Source organism: Ovis canadensis, chromosome 22, assembly GCF_042477335.2.
Source record: "Ovis canadensis isolate MfBH-ARS-UI-01 breed Bighorn chromosome 22, ARS-UI_OviCan_v2, whole genome shotgun sequence".
Classification (NCBI taxonomy): Eukaryota; Metazoa; Chordata; class Mammalia; order Artiodactyla; family Bovidae; genus Ovis; species Ovis canadensis.
The window spans coordinates 26,543,514-26,569,657 of NC_091266.1; the positions used below are offsets into that span (position 1 = coordinate 26,543,514).

Sequence of the window (26,144 nt, forward strand, 5' to 3'; positions counted from 1 at the left end):
TCAGTTGATTTTCTCCCCAAATTTCCTCCTTTGACCACAGAGTTCATTCTCATTTCTGCTGCAGAAGCCATAGTTCAGGCCTTTATCAGATGGCTCCTGAACTATCAGAATGAAATTCTAACTGCTTCTCCACTAAAGTAGTAGATCATCTTTCTAAAACACATTCTGTATTACTCCTTTGCACAAAAGCTGTAATACTTCAGAGACCCATATCCTCTGAAGTATATAGGGCCCCACCTCCTTTAGCAGGCACTGGAGACACTCCACTATGACACCTGTACATTAACATTTCAGCTCACCACCTATCTCATCATTCTACCTCTACTGAAACCCTCTATGCCCGCCAGCCTTCCCTCTGAATATGCCCAACTTATATTTAAGTCTGAACAGCTGTTTCATTCCATTGCTCCCATCGTTTGTGTGGAACAGAATCAAGATCCTAATTTGGGACTCTCTTTCCCCAAGTACACTAAGGTCCTCCATTAGTTGGAAGAAGATTATACAACAAAGGAAGTAGGTGAGACCATGGTATTTTGGCGGCTCGGCCATTCCTTTCTCTTTCTTTCTTCCCAACTTACTTCCACTTCTCATAGTATGTTGTGTGAGTCCACTGTTTTTACATCAAAATGACAAAGAGAAGAGCTGACTGAGGTCAGGGGGTTTCCTCTGGAAACTTACCTGCGATGGGTGGGCTCACCAAGTACGGCACCGCATGCAAGAAGTACACCACGCCGAGTGCTGATGACAGAGAGGTGGTCCCCACAATTTCTGCGGTCACTACTGGGATCAAAGTCACATAGGCACCATCGAAGTAGCCAAAAGTACAAGCAAAAGGCACGAGCAGGGGAAGGCTTTGAAGCATTGGGAGGCAGAGATAGCAGAGCCCATCCAGTCCGATGGCAAAGAGGTAGCAAACATACTGGTAGTTCTTCAGACACCTGTGGATTTGAAGACCAAGAATGAGCGCAGGACACACAGCTTCTATCAAAGAGCTCTAGAATCCTGGCCATGTAGCGGTAAGCGCTTTATTTATAGAGATGGCCTCCCCATTGTGTGCTTTCTATCTTGTCTTCCTATCTTTCTTTTGGTATATGCAAATGCAAGAATGGATCTTCCCAGGAAGCATTATGGTAGAAAATAACCCGTGCACTAAAATTAGAAAGATAGATGTTTGAATCCAGTTCTCCCATCTACTAACTGCCTAACTCTCACCTCAATTCCTTTAGCTATAAAAAGAGATGTTATCTATCTCAGAGTTAATCAAGGAAATTTGTGAAATAACACATAGAGGGTCAGGAGACTAATATTTTCTACAAGTCTACCATATTAGATACTTTCAGATATATCATCCATTAGTCTCCAGCTCTTCATAGATGTTCAATAACCCAAGGGGGTATACAAAGAGGAAGCCATGACATGAAGAAATGAAAAAGAATAGAACTGTAACTGAGTAGGGGCGGCTGTGAGTGGGGGGCAGTGTGTGTGTGTGTGTGTGTGCACCCTTGATGAGTGCTGATAACACTCCATTTTCTGGACCAGGAGATTGCTTAGGAATGCTTACTTTATATTTATTAACTACATGCATCAGTATTATGCACTTTTCTGACTAAGTCTTATTTCAAGATCTCCCCAGTGGCACATCCATGAATATTTTCCCTTTGTAGATCCAAACCCATCTATGATAGCAAATATCACAAAGACTCTGTATTATATCAGAGCAATTTACACGTTATAAATTATGTGAGAAAAGCAATTTATGCTTTTCTGCTTGTAATCTCATTTGAGTCTCACAAAATGCTATAAAGTCCTTAGGCAAATATTGAACTGGTCCATTTTACAGATGAAGACCCGTGAGGATCTGAGAGTTTTGTGATTTTCTCTAAGTCTCAGGGATAATATGGGGCAGAGCCAGGACAAGAACTTGGGTCTTTTATATCTTAGACTAGAAATCCCTCTTTCAGATCTGTATCAGACAGCTTCTGGTTGGGTTATTTGATTGTAAAGAAAGATACCCTTTGCTCTTCCCCACATTCCTTAGCTATTAAAAGTGTGGCTTTTATATTTAATCCTAAATATTGTATTCATGATACTGGTGAATGGCAGTTGGATCCTGATTACTTCCCAAAGACATAACAGCTAAGAAGCCACATGATGATAGTTCTCCCAGGTCATAGCTCAAGTGTGAAAAGTCTGTCATTTAGGAGAATATGAATAGTTTGCTCTCCTCAATCTAGATCAGCATTAGCTGAAGAAACTACTCAGATTTCTTAAAATACTGGTTTCTAAGTCTAAAATTATAATGAAGCTATTTGCTTCTTGCACTGTCAAACATAAATATGTGGTGCTACAGATAACGTGCTATTATTGACCTGGTCCTCCTACCAAGACTGCAGTCTATTCCTCTCTCTCTGTTTCCAGCCAGTCTCTGGGGTGGTTCGAAAGACACTAAAACCACAGTGACCAGTCAGAAGTTGTTTTACTGGAGGACTGACCTGACTTAGAATGGAATTAAATTTGTTACCAGAACTTGTAACTATCCTTTGCTTATGCCATTTAGACATACCCATCATTCTAAATGATCTAGATCAGGGGTCAGCAAACTATGGCCAAATCTGGCCCACCACTTGTTTTTTGGACTGTGAACTTAGAATGGTTTTCCCATTTTTGAATGATTGGAAAAAATCGAAAGAACAATAAAATGTTGTGACATGCAAACACTGTATGAGAAACTAAAATTTTAGTGCCCTTAAATAAAGTCTTATTGGATACCGCCACTCTCTTTCGGTCACATATTGTCTATGGCTGCTTCTGTGCTACAACAGCAGCGTTGGGTGATTGAGATCATATGACCTACAGAGTCAATGAGACTTTATCTCTTTAATGTCTATCCCTGTACAAAAAGTTTGCCGATGCCTGACTAGAAGAACCAACAAGGGAGTTGCCTTCAGATATTGAAAACCTGTTAACATTATTTAGACCTAGGTATTCTAGAGGGTAAGGTGATGAAAGGGAAGTTAAAGTCATTCAGTCATGTCTGACTCTTTGCAACTCCATGGACTAGAATTCTCCAGGCCAGAATACTGGAGTGGGTAGCCATTCCCTTCTCCAGGGGATCCTCCCAGCCCAGGGACTGAACCCGGGTCTCCCACGTTGCAGGTAGATTCTTTACCAGCTAAGCCATCAGGGAAGCCCAAGGTGATGAAGGGAAACTCAAAGCTTAAAGTTCCTTGTGGGGAACCAGCGGTGGTTTCACAGATTTTTACCTTCTGTCAGTTAGCCATCCAAACGTGATATTGCCAATAATGTCAATCACCCCAAGAATAGACATAAGAAAAGCAGCTTGCTGATGAGTCACTCCGACACTCAACGCATAAGGCACGAAGTACACAAACAGAGGGCTACAGCCATAAGCCATAAACAGGACAGAGATGGCCAACACGACAAAGTCTGACATCAGTAGAAAACTGTATTCCTGCTGCAAAGAGCTACAGAGGCAGGTCTGCACCCATTCTTTAGTCCAAGTCGAACAGGGAGATGCCCGCTTCAAGTCTTGTGTCCGAGTTCTGCAGACATGGTTCTGCTCTGGAGTGGTTTGGTCCTCTTTAAGAGTGATCGGCCGCATCAAGGCACCACAGACACAGAGATTCAAAACGAAGCCCCCAAGGATGAGTAATGCTCCTCTCCAGGAAAACTGTTCAATAAGGAGCTGAACCACAGGAGCCAGGATGAAGATGCCAATGCCACTTCCTGACAGGGAGATCCCATAAGCAAGGGCTTTCCGTCTGCTGAAATACTTGCCAACCATGGCAATAGCTGGAGAGTAACAAAGTGCAAATCCAAGACCTGGTGATAAAGAGAAGTCTATGAGTGCTAATGGTATGCCATGAATAGCCACTGAAAGAACATTTCTGAGAATCATACTATTGGGATTTAAGAGAATCTAAATCTCAAGTAAATCCCTTTAAAATTGCTTTCTACATCAAGCTGAAAATGAGTCTCCCCTCACCAGCCATCCACAATTTGGAAAGTATGGCATCTGTATGACTTTCTTCTTGGGAAGAAAAGCTTTAAGGTACTATGACTTAAGCAAAATAAAATGAAGACTTTAAAATTTATTATACAAGTTAAATTTGAATTAACTAGAAAATCAGGATAACACTGACCTGAGAAATGTATTCTCACCACAACAATTCTTTTTTAAATAAAGTTAATTTTAGTAAATTAAATGATCTCTGGGTAATTTAAGTATTGTTAAATTATTGATAAGACTTACATTATTGATAATACTTAAATTATCCAGAGAATTACTTTAACTCGTCACTGCACATGGAGATACAACCCTGATTATCTGGACCACTTTGGAATTTGTGTTTAAATAGCATATGTGATCCTGTGAAAGTTCCAGAGTAATTTTAACTATTAAGAAACGTGCTAATTTTATCCATGAACATAGCATGTACATATAGCAACCTGAAAATATCCCCAGCAGAAAGTCTCTTCAAGATTTTCCAGTTCTATTTTTTTTTAAGTTAAGAAAATCAGAAAGGCTTTAAACCTGGAATTTAAACATCAAGGAAGGAAAAGGAGAACTGCCTGCACCTCCTATTTCCATCTTCGGGGCAGGGTGAGCAATGATCCCAGTTTGCTTGGACTGAGGGGTTTCCCACATGTGAGGCTTTTAGCACCAGGCCCAGGACAGTTTCTGGTAAACTGGGAGGATGGGACACCCTAGTGGTCAGGCCCTTTCGGTGACAGGGGACAGACACCTTTTTAGCTGACAGACCCAGATTTATAACCTCACTGTGAGATTATATCTTTTATTGGCCAGATCATGCTAGTCCCTCCGACCAACCTTGATCCTCTGCAGTCGCTGTAAGTGTGATCTGCGGAATGCACGTCGGTTGCTTCTCTTTCTATGGATTCCTTCTCTAAAGTGTATTTCCATAACATTGGAAGAGAATGTGTGATGTAAGAATATTCACAAGAGGCTTTTTTTTTTTAAACTGTAAACCTCCATTTATTGGACAATGATACTCACTAAAAAGTAAGGGCAACTCTGGTCAACCACAGATAGTATTTCTATGTCTTGGCAAAGATGTTGGGAGAATGATCATTGTTAAAAATTTATGTTGCCCTGGCTAATGTTGCTCTGCTTCTGAGTGAAGGATCTCAGCCATACATGGCTGCCCAAGGAAAGTCAGCAGTCACTGTTGTCACGTGGCTGAATTAAAGTGCTGACACAGTCTCATTACATATGACAGTCCATTAAATTTCTAGCCCTTGTGTTTAATCGTTTGGTAGGCAGACGTTCAGCTAAATTATGCATCCAACAATAGGAATATTTTATGAATTACTGCTCTGTGGGAAGGCTTAACAACCCCTGGATAGGGTGGGATGAGAAAGGGTGGTACAAAGTGCCCTTACCTGTAAGAACTCCCAGAGTGAGGTAGAGATGCTTCAGACTGGTGGCAAATGAGCCCAGGATGAGACCAGTAGATGCAAGCAAGCCACCCAGCATGATTCCCACTTGACAGGAAAAATGGTTACTGACAACACTCCCAAGTGGAGCTTCAAAAACAATAAAAAATAGGTTCAACATAGAGGCCTTGAGGGCGCTGTGTACAGGCTGGGGTGCTGTATCAGTGGCGCAGATAGCCGCCCATCCTCAGATCCTCGAGCCCACCCCACTCATCCTATGGAGTTAGAAACCAAGGGGAGAGGAAATGACCTGCCCACCCCACTCATCCTATGCAGTTAGAAACCGAGGGGAGAGGGAATGACCTGCCCACGGTCCCACAGAGAGCAAGTGGCAAGGCCAGAATCAGGAGCAGGTCTCCTGACTAGCATTTGACTGCTCATTCCATTTCTCCATTCTAGAATGGTCATAATCCCAGGAGAATGGGCTGCTTCTCAAACAGGAAGTCAGCTCCTTGAAACGAAGGCCTTGGATAGAATTTAAACACACTGCATCTAATGTGACCTTGATTTAGCTCAATGGTTGCACAGTGATATGCCTTGTATGTTTCACATATTATGGATAATACACAATTAACAACAATCATGACAGGTATATGGCGGAAAAGAAGGTGGGCAACACTGCATGGCCAGCAGTGTTATGCAAGAAAAGGCCAGGGAGAGAGATCACAGACACACTGCACAATCTGGCACTGCTTCTGGGCTTTTGAAAACCCTGTGGATGAGAAATGAAAGCCCAGGAAATCTAGGAAATGTGATGATAACATTTCAGTTAGCCTCATTCTATCTGTGGTTTAACAGTGTGTCAGAATTATGCCAACTTCCAGGTTTATAGGATAATAATTCAAGCTGGAAGAGGCCAAAAAGAAACTAAAGTTCAGGGGAATATGACATGCCCAAGATCACCAAAAAATATTCAGCTCAGGGCACCTGACACCGAGTACAATGTTATTTCACCCTATTATTCTGGCTTCTTGGGTCTTTCAGGCAGAGGAGATGAGTGGAGAAAGCATGCGAATTTCTTTCTAAAAAACAATTCATGCTGACACCAGTATTCATGGGAACAAGATCAGAAGAGCCAATTCTCTGGGTATCTGGAGAGTATAATTTTTATATAGATCAGGTTAAAATTGGGGCTTGATTCAAATGTACATGATAGCATCAGTCATCAGCCTAATATCCCATCTAGTTGGAATAGTAGCTGGATGCATATATAACCTCTAGATAACAGGAATGAACAAATCTCCTAAAAATACATTTAATTCTCCAGGCTGATGCTGTAATGGCTCTTGGAAAGTGACAAGATGTATATGAAACTCAATGAAAAATGTTCACTTCTCTGCCCATCATAGGGCAGATATGGCCCCAAGGTATGTCCCAGATGTGATTCTGCAGCCTCTTGTCCATACTCCAAACTCAACTAATGTCACCAGATGAGCAAACAAGTATACAGTAATTGGGTACAAGAGGACTCAAGGCCTTGGATAGAATTTGAATATACTGCATCTAACGTGACCCTGCTTTAGCTCAACGGTTCACATGGTCATTGTGACCACAGTGGTCACTGAAGGCCATTTATTCCTCTCTGAGGGATTATAAATACTCTCCAAAAGATAACAGTGGGAGAGATGAGTCACCTGCATCCTTCGTGAAAGATAAACATGGACGTTCTCACTGCCATGAGCACAGGCGTGCTCACACAAAGACAATGACTACTCATCTGACCCTGAAAATCAAGTGATCATCTTAACGTTTTAAATTAAAAAGATAGGCTAGAAAACCCGAGTTATGATTTCTTGATCCCTTCTGACCTTCCAGTGTTAGCAGTAGCATCAACTTAGTGGTCTTGTGAAACCTAGAATTGCATTCAAATTCCTTTTAACCAAGGAACTACATCAGAACAACTCAACCTGCTCCTGATTATGTACATTTTTCTAAAAATAAATATGAATCAGTACCTAGAATGGAATAGTGATGTAATTTATGTGTTACTGGAGAGGGCAATGGCACCCCACTCCAGTACTCTTGCCTGGAAAATCCCATGGACGGAGGAGCCTGGTGGGCTGCAGTCCATGGGGTTGCTGGGAGTTGGAGACGACTGAGCAACTTCACTTTGACTTTTCACTTTCATGCACTGGAGAAGGAAATGGCAGCCCACTCCAGTGTTCTTGCCTGGAGAATCCCAGGGACGGGGGAGCCTGGTGGGCTGCCGTCTATGGGGTCGCACAGAGTCGGACACGACTGAAGCGACTTAGCAGTAGTAGTAGTAAACCATATAGCATTTTCTTCTGCCACCAAGATATGGCCTGAAGAGATAACAGTTTTTTAAAAAATGTTCAGGAGTCAATAAATGAAAGGATTTAATGGGTCAAGCCTGCAAATAGATCATTTCAATTTGACCCAATCTCATAAAATTTCTATGACACTCCTTTAATAACTTTGGTTGGAAATTTTTAAAAAGAAAAATCTCAAAGTTAGTTTCTCTTTACTGTACAGATGGAATGAGAGACTCCACAAATCTTGAGACCACTCTACACATTAGGTATAGCACCTTTGTGGTTCTGGGAGGATATTATAGCCATCGTGAACATGCTTATCTTACGATTGCAACATTCTATTTTTCCACAATGCTTGTCGAAGAATGAAGACGTATGCATGAAAAATGAATCAATGAGCCAAATTTTGAACTCTCTGGGAAGGAACGAGAGTGAAAACAAAACTTGAGGCATGATGCACATATTACTGGCACGTATTTAAGGAGACTGCATGGAAATGGCTCACAGTGCCTTCTGATGGCTGTTTACATGACTGGAAAATAAGAAGACAACAAGACACAGTGTACAATGTATAGTTAGCTGCATCCAAAACCAGGACAAGTCCTGTGATGCCTGGCTCCCTCGCTTTATATGGAAGAACCAAATGGTAAGTATCCAGCTGACTGTACTCACTACCTGGTCCATCCAACATCAACCAAGAACATTAATTCCAACAGCATGTCTGATTGAGTTTGGTTAAAGGCAGGACCATATTTTTCTGTTTACATAGTTTTAGTCAATTTTTACCATAGCCCTTCTACTCAGAAAAACAGGTCATCAAAGGCAGTGGAAGGTCACTGTCATGTACAATTCAAAGGGAGCCAGCAATTGTCTGTCTCTGGAGATACTTACCACAGAGCATAGTCACACAGTCCACAATGGAATGGATCCAGGCTGTCTGTGCATAATCCTGAGAGAAGTATGTCTGGAACTCCACAAAAAAAATTGAAATACATCTGAAAAAAAGTGCAAGTATTTTATACAAAAAACAACGAATATAGATTTGACCTAGAGCTTCAAGTTTTGGTTCAATCAGCTGTTCCAGTCTCTAAGGGTTTTAATTGATTTTGATTGATTTTCAATGATACATTGCTGGTCCATAGTGAGTGGGAAATCAGAAGCTAACCATTGGACATTCTAAGGGATAAGAACAAGTGTTCATTCACTACAGGGGCTGTGAAGCCAAGTAGATGTGAAGATCACTGCTGTAGGAAAAGTCTTATAGAAAAGATGGTGGGTCAAACACATGGGTTCTTACTCAGCTTAGTGTTTCACTAACATCTGTAGCTTCTAAGAGATGGTTGTTTAAGTTACGATTTGACAATAAACAGTTATACATCACCCACCAATTTCACTTCTAGGTTTCAACCAAAGTTAATAAACAGATGATGGTGATAATAATAATAGAAAACAATAATACAAAAAAGATACACATATATTGTGGATAACTATTTATAATAGCCAAATGTTGTCACCAACCTATTTGTCCACCAGTAGGGACTGGTTTAAAATTAAAAGACACTGAAATGATAAGGGACTGAAATTAAAAGATGCTTGCTCCTTGGAAGAAAAGCTATGACAAACCTAAATAGCGGATTAAAAAGCAGACATTACTTTCCCAACAAAGGTCCATCTAGTCAAGGCTATGGTTTTCCCAGTAGTCATGTATGGATGTGAGAGCTGGACCAGAAAGAAGGCTGAGCACCGAAGGATTGATGCTTTTGAACTGTGGTGTTGGAGAAGATTCTTGAGAGTCCCTTGGACTGCAAGGAGATCCAACCAGTCCATCCTAAAGGAAATCAGTCCTGACTATTCCTTGGAAAGACTGATGCTGGAGCTGAAGCTCCAATACTTTAGCCACCTGATGCGAAGAACTGACTCATTAGAAAAGACCCTGATGCTGGAAAATATTGAAGGCAAGAAGAGCAGGGGACGACAGAGGACGAGATGGTGGATGGCATCACCAACTCAATGGACATGAGTTTGAGCAAGCTCTGGGAGTTGGTGATGGACAGGGAAGCCTGGCATGCTGCAGTCCATGGGGTCACAAAGAGTCAGACATGACTGAGCGACTGAACTGAACTGAACTGAACTGAGGGACTGCTTAAGTAACTTATAGCATATCAATAAAATGAAATATTTATTAGGTATTTGATTTATTGACTTGGAAATAAATTCACAATATAATGTTAAGAAACAAACTAAGTTACAACATAGTTCATGTAGAAAGGGCTTATTGTTATAAAAACACAGTTTATGTAAACAAAAAAAGCCTCAAAGCATATAAACCAAAATGTATCCAGCCATTACATGTGCATGGTGATATTGTAAATGGTTTTTATTTTGTTCTGCACGTTGAATTATTTGACAGTGAATATTTCTTATACAGAAACTTATGTGTGTGTGTGCATATACATATATACGACAGTATATATACAGAGACAGAAACAAACAGAATTTTTTATGTTGAAAAATAGAGAATTACTTAGGAAAACCAAGACATAAATGAGTCAGAAGCAACAGTTTGCACCACTGTACAACTCAGAAGGAACCACACGCAGATTAGCAGGGTGTCCTAATGCAGGCCAGGAAGCTTTTAGAGCTCCATGATAGTGAGGAAAGAAATCAGGCCTTGCAGCTGGGGATGAGATAGAAGGGTATCTGTCTCCTGGGACAGGCCTTACAATCCAGCTCCTTATGCTTCAACAGCCCCTAGTAACCTGTTATTTATTCTTCCTGACTCTCCAGTTGCTGCTGGAAGTGAAAGTGAGTAGATGGGAAAGTTAAAGAAGAGGGAAGAGAATGAGGGAGCCTGAGGACAGCGGTGTTAGGCAGGTCTGGCTTTACAGTTTACAACCTATACAATTGCACAGAATCTGATACTTAGAGGCATAAAACTTGGTTTAACTCAGCTGTCACTGTCTTAAAATTCCTTATAATTTTATCTTTGAAGTTGCGTTTTTTAAGTGAAGTCCACTGGGACAATGAAGCATGCGTGTGAGAGAAGAGCCACAGATTCCTCAGTCTGCAGTTCTTAGAGATGCTCCAGGTCACAAAACTCCAGCAGACTCTTGTGCGGGAGTCCAGTAAAGCTCAGACTGAGTACAAGGTAAGTGGGTTATACCTACAACTGAGTGATCATGGACATAGGGGAGGACGAGAGACCAGGCTTTCCTTTCAAATCAACACTTGCTTCAAATGCAGAGGGCAGTGATACTGTAAGAAACACAAAGGTACAAGGATTCCTATCAGATCCTTGGTTGCTCATGTTGCTTCTCGGTATTATTTGATCCCGTATGCTGAAAATGATGACACAGAAGGAAAGAAAAAGATAGGGCTACTGGTAATATTAAGATGATCAGTAGATCTGTGCTAGTTTCCATTTTTCTTTACTCAGAACAACACTAAAGAGAAAACTAAAAACATCATGAAAAATCAAGATAGACTACTGAAAAAGGAAAAGCTTCCTATTTTAGTACATTTTTGTGCGCATAAGTCTGTGCTCAGTCGCTAAGTCTTGTCTGACTCTTTGCAGTCCCATGGACTGAAACTCACCAGGCTCCTCGTCCAAGAGATTTCCCAGGCAAGAATACTGGAGTGGGTTGCCACGTCCTACTCCAGGGGATTTTCCCAACCCAGGGATCAAACCCAAGTCTCTTGCATTGGCAGGTGGATTGTTTACCACTGAGCCAGCTGGGAAGCCTTTTAGTATATTTACCAGCCCTTTCTTTCCTGCCTTTTGGACAAGAGGCCTTGCATTTTCCTCTTGCACTGGGTCCTGCAATTATGCTGCCAGTCCTGGTGATAGCAAAGAGAAAAGGGATGGGATAGGATGCTAAATTCTAAGTCCCAAAGGTGCTGGGGTGGAGTTTGATGTGCAGAAGATAGATTAGGATCAGCACTTGTGGAAGGGTCTTCTCTCCACTAAATAGTTTTGGGAAATTTAAAATCTGTGGGGCTATGTTTGTCTCTTGTGACTTTTTTTTTATCTTGTTCTATTGTCATTTTGCTTTCTGTTTGATGCTTTTTCCCCCAACTGATAATGATTAGTCATATCAAACTATAGGCATGCAAAATTCAAAAGTAACACTTGAGATTCTTGTCTAAACATGTGAGTAGGCTTGTCAGCGGTAAAATTTAATAACTACATACACAGGCTTCTGAATGACTGTGACTTTTATGAAATATGGGAGGGATTATTGTGGTCCTTTCCTTTGTTCTCCAAACAGAAAGGACCACGGAACTTTATAGATGGTAAAGTTTTATGATTTATGCCTTCTAAACACAGACAGTGAAATCTAGGCATCCTAACCACTAGAGCACCAGGGAATTCTCTCTATAAATATTTTTTTGCATGAGGAAGAGTAACAGACAAGAAGAAAGGTACTTAGGCTCAGATTCTTCCAGAAGGTGAGAATCATGGGCATGCATACTGGCTTTGACAGGCTTTCCCCAAGTTTTGGTGCCAGAGGTGTTTGCCTCTTAAGAAGTGAGAGGCCACCAAGAGGGGTGACGCACAATGATGAAAGCACATATTACAGAAATATAAAATAAGCCTAAAGCTCAGTGGATATTCAGTTGAGGAATTAGTCTAATTGGGTCCTTTGGGAGTGGAGACTAGAGAATCAGGAAGTCTCCAAGAAAGGGGCTTCCCTGGTGGCTCAAAGGTAGAGTCCGCCTGCCAAAGCAGAAGACTCAGGAGATGCAGATTCAGTCCCTGGGTGGGGAAGATCCCCTGGAGGAGGAAATGGCAACTCACTCCAGTATTCTTGCCCATGGACAGAGGAGCCTGGAAGGCTATTAGTCCATGACGTCACAGAGTCAGACACAACAGAGAGCACACAAGCAAACACTGGCATGACCTGAAAGAAAACAACTTTTATTGGCGGTACATGTGCTTCTCGCCCCAAGTTATTTTTGTTGTCCCTTGGAATATTTGGGCATCTGACAGATGTCAGCAGAACTGGTTTCTGATCTCTGATTCCCATGCTGAATAACTGAGAGTTGTGATAAAGCTTCTAAATCTCTCAGGGTCTTGATTTTCTCATCTATAAATTAAGCGTTTAGAGAAGCCAGACTGTATCAGTCAGATTGGATTCGATTGTGCTGCAAAGCGAACAACCCCGAACAGCCTCCAGGGGTTAGTAGGTTTGATTCATGATATCATCCAAGTGGTGTTTGCTATATCATTCTCAGAGACACTCTCTCTCACGGGGTCAACATACTTGCTGCCTCTATCTTGTCACTGTGCTGTAAAATTCTTCTCCGGCTCCTGGAGAACTGGAAGCTGACAACATCTGATATTTGGTAAAGACTTATTTTTTCCGGTTGATGAAGTTATCCACTAAGTCAGCACAGTAAGTAATCCTCTGGGCAACGCAGCCCAGTGGTTAAAAGTACTGTCACTTACTCACCAGGTGACTTTGGACACATTATTCAACCTCTGTGTGTTATTACCAGGATTAAATGATTTAATCAATGAAAATTGTTTGGAATAATGCCAACAAACACAGAGTAAGTGCTCAGGTAACATGAGAAATTATTTACAAGAATTGAGCCTTTAAACAAACATTGCTTTTCAAGTATCAACTCCAATTCAATTTTTCAAGTTACTAATAGAATGTCATGTCATTCCACAATGAAATGAATTTATTAACATAGATAATGTGTTTGGTAATAACACATCTTGAAGCAAAAACAGGTACTCAATGCATATTAACAAGCACAGGGAGCAAATAACAGGAATGACTGCTTTAATAACCTGCACAACTTTAAGCTTTTTATAAATTTCATGTGTAAGAAAGCATTACCAGTTACAAGGCAAGAGTGAAATATGACTTTTAAATGGTAGATTATAATGGTAGCATTATTTTTAAAGCAAAAGCCAGGAGACAATATAAATGTCCATCAATAAAAGCATTTTAAATACATTATGGACTCATCTATATGAAATCTTAAGAACCTATTTTCCAGTGAGGTAACCCTTGTGCATCGTTGATGGGACTGTAAATTGGTACAACCACCGCAGGAAACAGTATGGGACCCAACAATCCCACTGCTGGGAATAGATCCAAAGAAAACGAGAGCCCTAACAGGAAAAGATATCTGCGTCCCCATGCTCACCACCAAGACACGCATGGATAAATGGATAACGAGGGTGTGGTGCATATACACAATGGAATATTATTCAGCCAGGAAAAAAACACATGGAAATCCTACCACTTTGCAACAATATGAAAGGGCTTTGAAGGTATCCTGCTGCTAAGTTGCTTCAGCCGTGTCCAACTCTGTGCGACCCCATAGACGGCAGCCCACCAGGCTCCCCCGTCCCTGGGATTCTCCAGGCAAGAACACTGGAGTGGGTTGCCACTTCTTTCTCCCATGCAGGAAAGTGAAAAGTGAAAGTGAAGTCACTCAGTCATGTCCAACTCTGTGCGACCCCATGGACTGCAGCCCCCCAGGCTCCTCCATCCATGGGATTTTCCAGGCAAGAGTACTGGAGTGGGGTGCCATTGCCTTCTCCAAGGTATTCTGCTAAGTGAAATAAATTAAACAGAGAAAGACAAATACTGAATGATCGTATTCATATATGGAATCTAAAACAATAACCAGACTCATATAAAAAGAGATTAGACTTGTGGTTGCCAGAGACAGAGGGTGCGGGAAAGGGGACTGGAGGAGGGTGGTCAAAAATACTAACTTCCAGTTATGAAATAAATAAGAGTAGGGATGTCATGTACAATATGATGACTGCAGCTGACACTGTGGTATGATATGCAGGAAAGATGTTAAAAGAGTACATTCTAAGTGTTCTCTTCAGGAGGAGAAATTTTTTTTCCTCTTTTCTTCTTTCTTCCCTTTTCAGTGTAGTTATATGAGAAGACGGATGTTAGCTGAGCCCATAATATATGTAAATCAAATCATCATGCTTATAAACTATTATATATAAAACAGATAAACAATAAGGTCCCACTGTATAGCACAGGGAACCACATTCAGTATCTTGTAATAAACCATAATGGAAAAGAATAGGCTTCCCTAGTGGCTCAGTTGGTCAAGAGTCTGCCTGCAATGCAGGTTCGATCCCTGGGTGGGGAAGATCCCCTGGAGAAGGAAATGGCAACCCACTTTAGTATTCTTGCCAGGAGAATTCCATGGAATTCTGGCGGGCTACAGTCCATGGGGGTCACAAAATCCAATACAACTGAGTGACTAACACTTTCACTTTGCTGTACCAGAAACTAACAGAACACTGTAAATCAAACATACTTCAGTAAAAACTCATCAATATGTACGCCTTGAACCTATATAGTGACTAAGGTTGATTATTTCTTAATACAACTTGAAAAAAGTGGAAAAAAGAATTAACTGCCCAATAGGCACTGATCCTCTGAACTGACAAACCCCCGTGCAGGCTGTTGTCCTCGCCTCTGTCTTCAGTTCTCTTGGCTGCTTCCTGGTGCATCATACTTGTCTCCTCCAAGCTTATTCTGCTCAAGGACCCTACTCTCAGCCTCTCCCAGGCAGCTCCGAAAACAAGTCTTTGCTGCCAGCCACAAGCCTCTTTTTAAATTTCCAGCCGCCCTTCTTATAAAGCACCAAGCTCACTTCCAGAACTTTCCTCTCATCAAATTATATATAAAATAAATAAACTATTGATGAAATGCTTAAATGAATGATGAAAGCATCCACATGGAAGAACCAAGATGAAAGATTCCTTTTAACTCTATGACCTCCTCACTCCCAGAACAGAGGATCCATAAAATAGATGGGAGAAAAATCAGACTCAGCCATCACATAATTTTAAATAAATCTACAGTTTATGATGACATATAACAAAACCTTATTGTAGCAAAAACAAACACTGCTTCTTTCCTGCATTATCTGTTTGTCATGGGGAACACATCAATGCTACTATGGATGATACCATCAAATAAAGTTATGTAGAGCAGCTGAGCGGAGAAGGCAATGGCACCCCACTCCAGGACTCTTGCCTGGAAAATTCCATGGACAGAGGAGCCTGGCGGGCTACAGTCCATGGGGTCTCTAAGAGTCAGGCACGACGGAGCGACTTCACTTTCGCTTTTCACTTTCATGCATTGGAGAAGGAAATGGCAACCCACTCCAGTGTTCTTGCCTGGAGAATCCCAGAGACAGTGGGCCCCCATCTATGGGGTCGCACAGAGTCGGACATGACTGAAGCAACTTAGCAGCAGCAGAGCAGCCGAGGGAGAGTTGCCAGAGAAGAGAGTTCAGTCTGAACAAAGACACCTCTAGAAGAGCTGGCACATGCGGATTTCAAGTGTATATTTATTCCAAACGTAAATGAGATGAAGGCATCTCAGTGTATGGCCATTTAACACAAGTATATTCAACACTATATGTCCTTGAGTAAAAGAAAAAGAGGACCCACGACCCAAAGAGATGAGAGAATCCCTGCATTTGTGCTGTTTCTCTCCTTCAACCTAGAGTTCAGCCTCCACTACCACAGCCAAGTGCAAAATGAAGCAAAAGAATTTCAATTTTAGGCTTTAAGCTTCCCATGGCTCGGCATCCTGGTGAGCCGAGAGGTTCTCATGGCTATTTTGAGCTTATACATTTGTCCTTTGTGGGATGAACTGCTTATGAAAATAAATGTCTGGCAATAGCCATGATATTTACTCAAAAATGTCATAAAATTCCAGGTTTATAGGTCAGATATTAAAAAAGAGATCACTATCCAGGACTTTTAAGTATCAGAAAATGACGTTCCTTGCCAAGAAGAAGATATCTGAGCAGTCAAAGAAAACACACACACACATAACACACATATACACATTTATTTTCACAATGACAGGTTCAGAGATAGAATGAAGCCGAGTTAGGAAAATAGCCAGATCATAATAACAAATCAAGAAGAAAGTCCCACCTACCTGGTTACTGCCCGGGTGCAGATGGTAACAAGGAAACAGCCAGCCACGATCATCCAGCCCCAGCCTCCATCAGGAGGGGAGGTAGACCGAGCTCTATTTACTTTTGCCATACTTTCAATTCCTTTTTCTTCTTTCCCAAGTTACTCCAACAGCCCAGTTAGGATCTTGGAAGGGTTTGCCGTCCAGTGACTTCCTGTTGGCATTCAAGATTGGCATAGAGTGCTACCTGGCACATGGATTATTGGCCATCTAAAATAAAAAATCAGGACATATTTGTATTTCATTGCCATATCCAAAGATAGTTCTTCACTTGCTGAAAATGATTATTACCTTTCTCTTAAATATGAGTATTTGTGACTATGCAAACTGGACTGCAGCAAAGACCATTAGTTGTTCTTGGAACCCATCCCTCATCTTTTTTTTAATAACAGATCCTCTCAACTTTCAAGTCAAATCTAGGATGGCTGTTTAAACTATTTTCCATGGCTTGAAGGTAGATGTGGCAACATGGATTAGTTAGACTAAAAGGATCTGAGCAAAATAATACATGCCACTTCTGGTTCCTCAGCTCAAGGCAAAGGATGTCTCAAGACACGCACCACCTCCTTTCCCACAGACTGGAACATGGACGAGGAGATGAGACAGCTCCAACCATACATGCCTGAACATTGACCTGGGGGCTGGCAGAGCTACGGGACAGGATGAGCCTGGGTTCTCAAGTGACTCTGTGGGGAAGAGGTGCCTCTCCAGGTCTGGGTTTCACCTACCCACTATTATGCCAAAGGTAAATATGCTTCAGCTGTATTTGTGCTGTGTGGTGCTAAGTGGCTTCAGTTGCGTAGACTCTCTGCTACCCTATGGACTGTAGCCCGCCAGGTTCCTCTGCCCATGGGATTCTCCAGGTGAGAATACTGAGTGAGTGCCATGCTGGCTCTCTATGCTGGAGTCTTTCAACAGCTTAGGCTATGTCTTAATTATTATACTGAATGATTCTGACAGTAACTGCTTTGGCATTTCTGACCAAGAACGCTATAATTCTTAGATGGAAAAAACTGAAACGAGAATGAAAAATAATGAAACAGAACAGAAAGCCCAGAAACTAGTACATAATAATTCAATAAAACTAAATAAGGTAGCAAAGAGGGATAGATGGAAAAAAAAAGATTATTTGCTACATCCTGTTATAACTCTCCATTTAATTTTTTACTTTCTAGATATATCAGAATTACATGGGAAAAAAAAGTAATTTAAAATTTAGGTGAAAATACAGGCAAACATTTATCTGATCTCTGGATGGGCAAAGGATTCCCTGAGATGTAAAGTGATATCAACAAATTAAGGGAAACTTTTGTTGATTTGTCTAAATCAAAATTTAACATTTATATACATCAACTCCGGGAGTTGGTGATGGACAGGGAGGCCTGGCGTGCTGTGATTCATGGAGTTGCAAAGAGTCAGACACGACTGAGCGACTGAACTGAACTGAACTGAACTGAATACATCAAAACATGTAATCAGTTCAGTTCAGTCGCTCAGTCGTGTCCGACTCTTCGTGACCCCATGAATCACAGCATGCCAGGCCTCCCTGTCCGTCACCAACTCCCAGAGTTCACTCAGACTCACGTCCATCGAGTCAGTGATCCCATCCAGCTATCTCATCCTCTGTCGTCCCCTTCTCCTCCTGCCCCCAATCCCTCCCAGCATCACAGTCTTTTCCAATGAGTCAACTCTTCGCATGAGGTGGCCAAAGTACTGGAGTTTCAGCTTTAGCATCAGTCCTTCCAAAGAAAACCCAGGGCTGATCTCCTTCAGAATGGACTGGTTGGATCTCCTTGCAGTCCAAGGGACTCTCAAGAGTCTTCTCCAACACCACAGTTCAAAAGCATCAATTCTTCGAAGCTCAGCCTTCTTCACAGTCCAACTCTCACATAAATACAACCAAAAGGTAAACCATAGACTTGGGTGGGGGAGGAAATTAGCAATGCATGATTCAATATCTGCAATGTTAATTCATTAATTCAACTACTGACACTTATGAAGTATCTAATATATGTTAGGCATTATTCTGGACACCAAGGATTCGGTGGTGAGCAAGACACAAACACATCTCCTTTGGGAGATTCTAAGGCACCCCTATGGTCTCACCTCCTGCTGCTCTGTTCTTTGTGTAATCCTTTTCGTTGCATTTCTGCAGGACCTATGATTCCCTTCTCACCAGAATATGGCACATGTGATGGGACAGGGGTGATTAGTTCATGGTGAATAAGACTCAGACTTGGGCTTCCCTGATGGCTCAGCAGTAGAGAATCCGCCTGCCAGTGCAGAAGATGCAGGTTCAATCAATGGGCTGGGAAGATTCCGCATGCCACGGAACAACTAAGCCCATGCTTCTGCTGCTAAGTCGCTTCAGTTGTGTCCGACTCTGTGCAACCCCATAGACGGCAGCCCACCAGGCTCCCCCTTTCCTGGGATTCTCCAGGCAAGAACACTGGAGTGGGTTGCCATTTCCTTCTCCCATGCATGAAAGTGGAAAGTGAAAATGAAGCTGCTCAGTCGTGCCCGACTCGAAGTGACCCCAGAGACTGCAGCCCACCAGGCTCCTCCATCCATGGGATTTTCCAGGCAAGAGTACTGGAGTGGGGTGCCATTGCCTTCTGAACTAAGCCCATGAGCCACAACTACTGAAGCCCTTGAGCCCTAGAGCCCATGCTATGCAACAAGAGAAGTCACTGGAATGCAGATAGAGAGTAGCCCCCATGAGCCACAACTAAAGAAAAGCTCATGCAGCAATGAAGACCCAGAAGAGTCACAAACAAATCAATGAATTTTTAAAAAATAGATGTTATATCTAATAGTTTTTTTTTTTAAAAAAGAGCCTCACTCTTGCTAGCTGACTCGCTCTTGCTCTTTCACAGGCCTTAAAAAAGGGAGCTGCCGTGTTACATGCTGCCACGGAGAGGGCCACATGGCAGGGAACTACGTGGCATCTGAGGACAGCCCCCAAAAGCTAAAGTGACAGCAAAAAGCTAAAGTTCTCTGTCCTACAAGAGAAAGGAAATGAATTCTGCCAACATGCCAAGTGAGCTTGAAAGCAGATTTTTTTCCCTTGGCGAGCCTCCAGTAGAGAACACAGTCTGGCTGATACTCTGCAGGCTTGTGAGACCCTGAGCCAAGCACCCAGCTAAGCTAGGCCTGGGTTTGGTCCCCTAAGAACTGTGAGATCAAGTGTTTCTTATGGTATACTTTGGCATGTCCAGTAAGCTTCTTAATTAGAATTAAGGATGAATTCTTTATGCGGCTAAATAAAAGAGTTTTAACAGGTGATTTTTCCATTGGATCGAGCCAATCACCAGTCTGGGGTAGAATTTTATTATGATCAACAGAAAAAAGTTTAAGTAATATTAATTATATGAAACATTATGTCAAGTATGACCAAGCATGTATTGTTTGGTGAACATAGACCATGCACCACCTGATAAATTATAGACAAACCAATTTAAATGTTAAATTTACTTTAAAAGCATGACTTTCTCAAGAAAATGGCACAGTAAAATCTTGCAAGCATGGATCTTTGAAGCTACTGGAACAAATTGGCTGTCTTTGAGTTCAAAGAGCAAATGCAGAACAAAGATAGTGAGCTCAAGACAAGAGTGACTCCATGTAGACAGACCTTTTAAATTTGCTTGTTTTCAAGACTCAGAAGGGCCCCTCCTTCATCTTAATTAGCCATCCTGTGAACGTGGGGAGACTGGCAAACCAGATGGAGTGAACGGCTGGAGAGGATAAATCTGTCTGAAGTACTAGAAGAGCAGTATTGGTACAAATATTCAGTCTACTGATTGACAGAAAGTCAAAATTATTATCTGAAATGCTAATATTGCTAATCACTGGGCTGGGGAGAGTGAAAGTGAAAAGTGAAAGTATTGTTCAGTTCAGTTCAGTCGCTCAATCACGTCTGACTTTTTGCAACTCCATGGACGGCAACACGCCAGGCTTCCCTGTCCATCACCAATTCCCGGAGCCTATTCAAACCCATGTCCATCGAGTTGGTGATGCCATCCAACCGTCTCATCCTCTGTCATCCCCTTCTCCTCCTGCCTTCAATCTTTCCCAGCATCAGGGTCTTTTCAAATGAGGTGGTTCTTCACATCAGATGGCCAAAGTATTGGAGTTTCAGCTTCAGCATCAGTCCTTCCAATGAATATTCAAGACTGATTTCCTTTGCATGGACTGGTTGGATCTCCTGGTAGTCCAAGGGACTGTCAAGGGTCTTCTCCAACACCACAGTTCAAAAGCATCACTGCTTTGGTGCTCAGCTTTCTTTATAGTCCAACTATCACATCAATACATGACTACTAGAAAAACCATAGCTTTGACCAAATGGACCCTTGTTAGTAATGCCTCTGCTTTTTAATACGCTATCTAAGTTGGACACAGCTTTTCTTCCAAGAAGCAACCGTCTTTTAGTTCCATGGCTGCAGTCCCCATCTGCACGTATTTTGGAGACCACAAATATAGTCTCTCGCTGTTTCTGTTTCCCCATCTATTTGCCATGAAGTGATGGGACCGGATGCCATGATCTTAGGTTTCTGAATGTTGAGCTTTAAGTCAACTTTTTCACTCTTTTCTTTCACTTTCACCCAGAGGCTCTTTAGTTCTTCTTCACTGTCTGCCATACGGGTGGTGTCATCTGCATGTCTGAGGTTATTGATATTTCTCCCAGCAATCTTGATTCCAGCTTGTGCTTCATCCAGCCCAGCATTTTGCATGATGTACTCTGAATATAATCACCGCAGATGGTGACTGCAGCCATGAAATTAATAGACGCTTACTCCTTGGAAGGAAAGTTATGACCAACCTAGATAGCATATTCAAAAGCAGAGACATTACTTTGCCAACAAAGGTCCATCTAGTCAAGGCTATGGTTTTTCCAGTGGTCATGTATGGATGTGAGAGTTGGACTGTGAAGAAAGCTGAGCGCCGAAGAATTGATGCTTTTGAACTGTGGTATTGGAGGACTCTTGAGAGTCTCTTGGACTGCAAGGAGATCCAACCAGTCCATCCTAAAGGAGATCAGTCCTGGGTGTTCATTGGAGGGACTGATGTTGAAGCTGAAACTCCAATACTTTGGCCACCTAAGGGGAAGAGCTGACTCATTTGAAAAGACCCTTGATGCGGGGAAAGATTGAGGACAGGAGAAGGGGACGACAGAGGATGACATGGTTGGATGGCATCACCGACTCGATGGACATGAGTTTGGGTGAACTCCGGGAGTTGGTGATGGACAGGGAGGCCTGGCGTGCTGCAGTTCATGGGGTCGCAAAGAGTCGGACATGACTGAGCGACTGAAGTGAACTGAACTCTGAATATAAGTTAAATAAGCAGGGTGACAATATACAGCTTTGATGTACTCCTTTCCTGATTTGCAAATCGTGTCCAACTGTTTGTGACCCCATGGACTGTAGCCTGCCAGGCTCTTCTGTCCCTGGATTTCTCCAGGTAAGAATACTGGAGTGGGTAGCCATGCCCTTCTCCAGGAGATCTTCCCCACCCGGAGACTGAACCCAGGTCTCCTGCATTGCAGGTGCATTCTTTACCATCTGAGCCATCTGGGAAGCCCTGGGCTGGGGACAGAGTCATAGCCAAACCACTGGGCTAAGCGAAACCAGCATGGAGGTAGCTTTTCAGACCATTTTGATAGGCCACGCTGCTATGATGTTTCCCTATGGACAGTATCTCATTTAACTTTTACAATAACCATAGCTGTATGTTTTAGTTGCTCAGTCATGTCCCACTCTTTGCAACCCCATGGTCTAAAGCCCACCAGGCCCCTCTGTTCATGGAATCCTCCAGGCAAGAATACTGGAGTGGGTACCCATGCCCTTCTTCATGGGATCTTCCCCACCCAGGGATCAAACCCAGGTCTCCTGCTTTATAGGCAGATTCCTTACCATCTGAGCCACCAGGGAAGCCCACAATAACCGCAGATAGTAGGTATTATTATCCCTATTTTATATATACAGCAGAGTCAGTAATTCTCCTATTATTAACACTATCAACAGCAAAAATGGGATATGAATCAGTCTTTTCCTAACAACGCCTGACACTGACACCTTTCATCACTCCTTGATGTAAATTCATATACACTTTTATTTAATCAAATGCAAGTAATTCTTGCTGAAGGCACACCAGTAGGATGACATTAATTATAGCCCGATGCAGCTAGAAACACAGTTCTTTGAATGGTACCACTGGCATTCCCCTGACATGCCTAATTAACATGGAACTCTCCAATGTGATGATATTTGGCGATGGGGGCCTTTGGGAAATGATTAGGTCATCAGGGCCCCACTCTTACAGAATGGGATTAGTGCTCTTTTAAGAGACCCCAAAGAGCTCTTTTGTCCCTTCTGCCATGAAGTGAAGAGAAGTGAAGTCGCTCAGTCGTGTCCGACTCTTTGTGATCCCACGGACTGTAATCTACCAGGCTTCTCTGTCCATGGGATTTTCCAGGCAAGAGTACTGGAGTGGGTTGCCATTTCCTTCTCCAGGGGATCTTCCTGACCCAGGGACTGAACCCAAGTCTCCTGCATTGTGGGCAGTCGCTTTACCCTCTGAGCCATCAGGGAAGCCCTTCTGTCATATGTCACAATAAAAACAGGACCCACGATGAGGGTTCTCACCAGACCCTGAAAATGCCAGCTCCTTGATCTTGGAATTTCCAGCCTGCAGAACGATAAGAACTAACCATTTGTTGTTTAGGCAACCCAGTCTGTGATATTTTTGTTGCAGCAGCTGTATCAAGTAAGAAACCTAAAAATTCAGATTCCCAAACTGTCTTGAAAAACTTAGAGCACTGAAGATATTGGTCTGGCATTCATTCGTGGCAGCCATCAGCAGGAGCCAAGAATGGCACTCCTCCTTTGGATAAGGCCTGTACATCCCCCTCCACCCTCCCCTGACCTCCTGTACGGCCCAATCTCTGCGCTGTTTCACTCATGAACAACACCTGCCAGGTCCCTGGAGGCAGTAAGATCTTCCACTTCAGCCGGTTCTGTGTTGCTATAAATCAAAGTTTCTTGAATAGCCACATCTGAGTCGTGGTTGTAGCATGCTTTATGTCTAGCCCTCTGACACTTTCAATAGGACTAGCATTCGAGATTCTACCAACACTTGCCTACAAATGCACACAAGGTAATAATTCACAAATTGGACACAATTAGGTGTCATAAAATGACAGAATCAGCTGTGCAAGTGAAAAAGCCAGAGCTTAGAAACATCTGCCTTGGTATAATCCTAGCCTCTCCCTAGGGTTTTCCATTAAAATAGTCCCCAAGGTTAAACTGTCTTCCAATTTAAGATTATGGATCCATCTACCCATAAATGGCCTGTGGGAGACGTCTGTGCTGCCTGGCACTTGAAAAATTTTGAGACAGGCAGTGCGATGCAATAGCCCTTTGGAAAGCAACATAGCGCAACATACCAAAAAGTAGAAAGTTATTCATATTCTTTGAAGAGTAAATCTCAGTTCTGGGAAGTTAGCCTAAGAAAACAACCCAAGAGAAGCTAAACACTAAGAAAAAAAGAATAGTGCTTTGAATAACACATAAAACCAAAACAACATAAATGCTTGACAACTGGGAAGTGTCTGGAGAATCATGACACGTGAAACAAATGGGACAGCAGACAATGCTTTATAATTATAAACAAAAAGATAATGCTGAAATATGGGAAACATTTATGATACAATGCTAAAACCAAAAGAGGACTCTAGAATTGTGCGTACAATGTGAGGTAAGCCATGCAAAATTTCTATAAGGGTTGTATACTTGTAAGTGTCATATGGAGTCGGAAGACCATAGAGAAAGAAATACAGGAGGATGGTCTAATTAAGCTGGGCGTCCCTGGTGGCTCAGCTGGTAAGGAATCCACCTGCAATGCGGGATACCTGGGTTCAGTCCCTGGGTTGGGAAGATCCCCTGGAGAAGGCAAAGGCTACCCACTCCAGTATTCTGGCCTGGAGAATTCCATGGACTGCATAGTCCATGTGGTAATGATTAATTTTTAAAACTGCATTCAATACCAAAATATATATAATTTTCTGAAATAAATATTTCAGGTTACTCCTGCAGTGTAAATATGAACACAGAAATCTCTTTTGTATAGTTTCTCTAGGACTAAAAATAACCGTATCATTTATTGATGCTGTACATTAAAATTAGGTGATTATCTCATAAAAGACACAGGGAAGGTAACAGCCCCTGGCAAAATAAAATGTCCTGTTTCCTTACAAAGATATTAAACATCATTAATTTTTACCTTGCCTCTGCTATCCCCAGATGATTCCATTTTCCTTTGTTTCAATTAGACATCCTCTCTTTGGCATTCCCACATCTTATAAGTTAAGAACTAACTGGTGAGTGTCTCTCTAAAAATATAATTGCATAAATCCAAATTAAAAGGTAAACAACAGTACAGTAAGCAAAGGTCTGTTGGTTAGAGTCAAGCTGGGCAAAACCGCAGACCAGGGAACCTCCTCACAGGGTTCCAGGGTGGGAAGAAAGGACCTCTCTGAAAGCATCAGTATGCGAGACTGTTAATAGTTCCTCATGAACAGTCACTCTGGAGCCTCACAAGCCTGAGATGGGCACAATTTTCCCTCTTCCACGAGGATGAAACCGAAGCTCACAGAAGCGAAGGCACTCACCTGGCAACACTGTATCTGAACTGAAATGGAGATAAGGAACTCTGGTAGAGTTCATCGCCCATCTGCCCTCCAGACTCCAAAACTGTTACTGGGCATTTGTGTCAACAAGCCACAGTAAAGCTTAAGCCCTCGTTCATGTGAGTGAGTGACCAAGACCAAGGGCAGTGGGGGGGTGGGGGTGGGGAGCGAGGTTAACCACAGGGTTAACTCAGGAGTATGTGGCTGCTCACAAAACAACACGTGAGTCGCCTTCAAAACAAGTCATGTAATAGATTTACATGTATTCAGAAGAGATGCACAGGTTAAACAAAGCTAATCTAGTTTCCTAGAAACTTTGGAGCAGTCTATGGCTCCCCTGGAATATTAGCCTGAGCTTCTTGTAAATAATTAACCCACCCGATATGACACAAATATAATGGAAATATCTTTATTGAGTTAAGAGCATACCTAAAACTATAGGCAAAGAAAGTACATTTCCATCAGGCAATTCTTCATTTTTCCAAGCAGCCTTCCATTTATTTCATTTTAACATCCAACCACTAAAATATAATCGCATTCTGAATTTCATTCTGACTTCAGGAAAAAAAAAAAATTGAAACAAAAGAGGCTCTATATCACGATGCTCCTCTAAGATCACTCCTTAAACAGTGCAGGTTGGGATATATGTTCCATTTCAGTTTGTCCCCTTTACTTTCAAAAATCTAATCATTTGCAAAGAATTCTTGCTAACAGTCA

At 42.2% G+C, this 26,144-nt stretch overlaps 1 protein-coding gene across 9 annotated transcripts in view; it reads right to left on the reverse strand.

Annotated features, from left to right (window-relative positions):
* The window catches only part of SLC16A12 (solute carrier family 16 member 12), a 100,117-nt gene that overhangs the window by 5,532 nt on the left and 68,441 nt on the right, over positions 1 to 26,144 (reverse strand). For 8 of the 9 annotated variants that reach the window (XM_069567963.1, XM_069567962.1, XM_069567961.1 and 5 more), the window contains 5 exons: positions 16,703 to 16,951; positions 8,643 to 8,746; positions 5,425 to 5,568; positions 3,264 to 3,843; positions 679 to 938 (listed from right to left, as the gene is read on the reverse strand). In XM_069567963.1, the coding sequence (XP_069424064.1) occupies positions 679 to 938; positions 3,264 to 3,843; positions 5,425 to 5,568; positions 8,643 to 8,746; positions 16,703 to 16,812 (1,198 nt within the window). In that variant the 5' untranslated portion in view covers positions 16,813 to 16,951. Of the gene's footprint in view, positions 1 to 678; positions 939 to 3,263; positions 3,844 to 5,424; positions 5,569 to 8,642; positions 8,747 to 16,702; positions 16,952 to 25,409; positions 25,553 to 26,144 lie in introns of those variants that run through there. The other variant, XM_069567964.1, reaches the window with a different exon arrangement.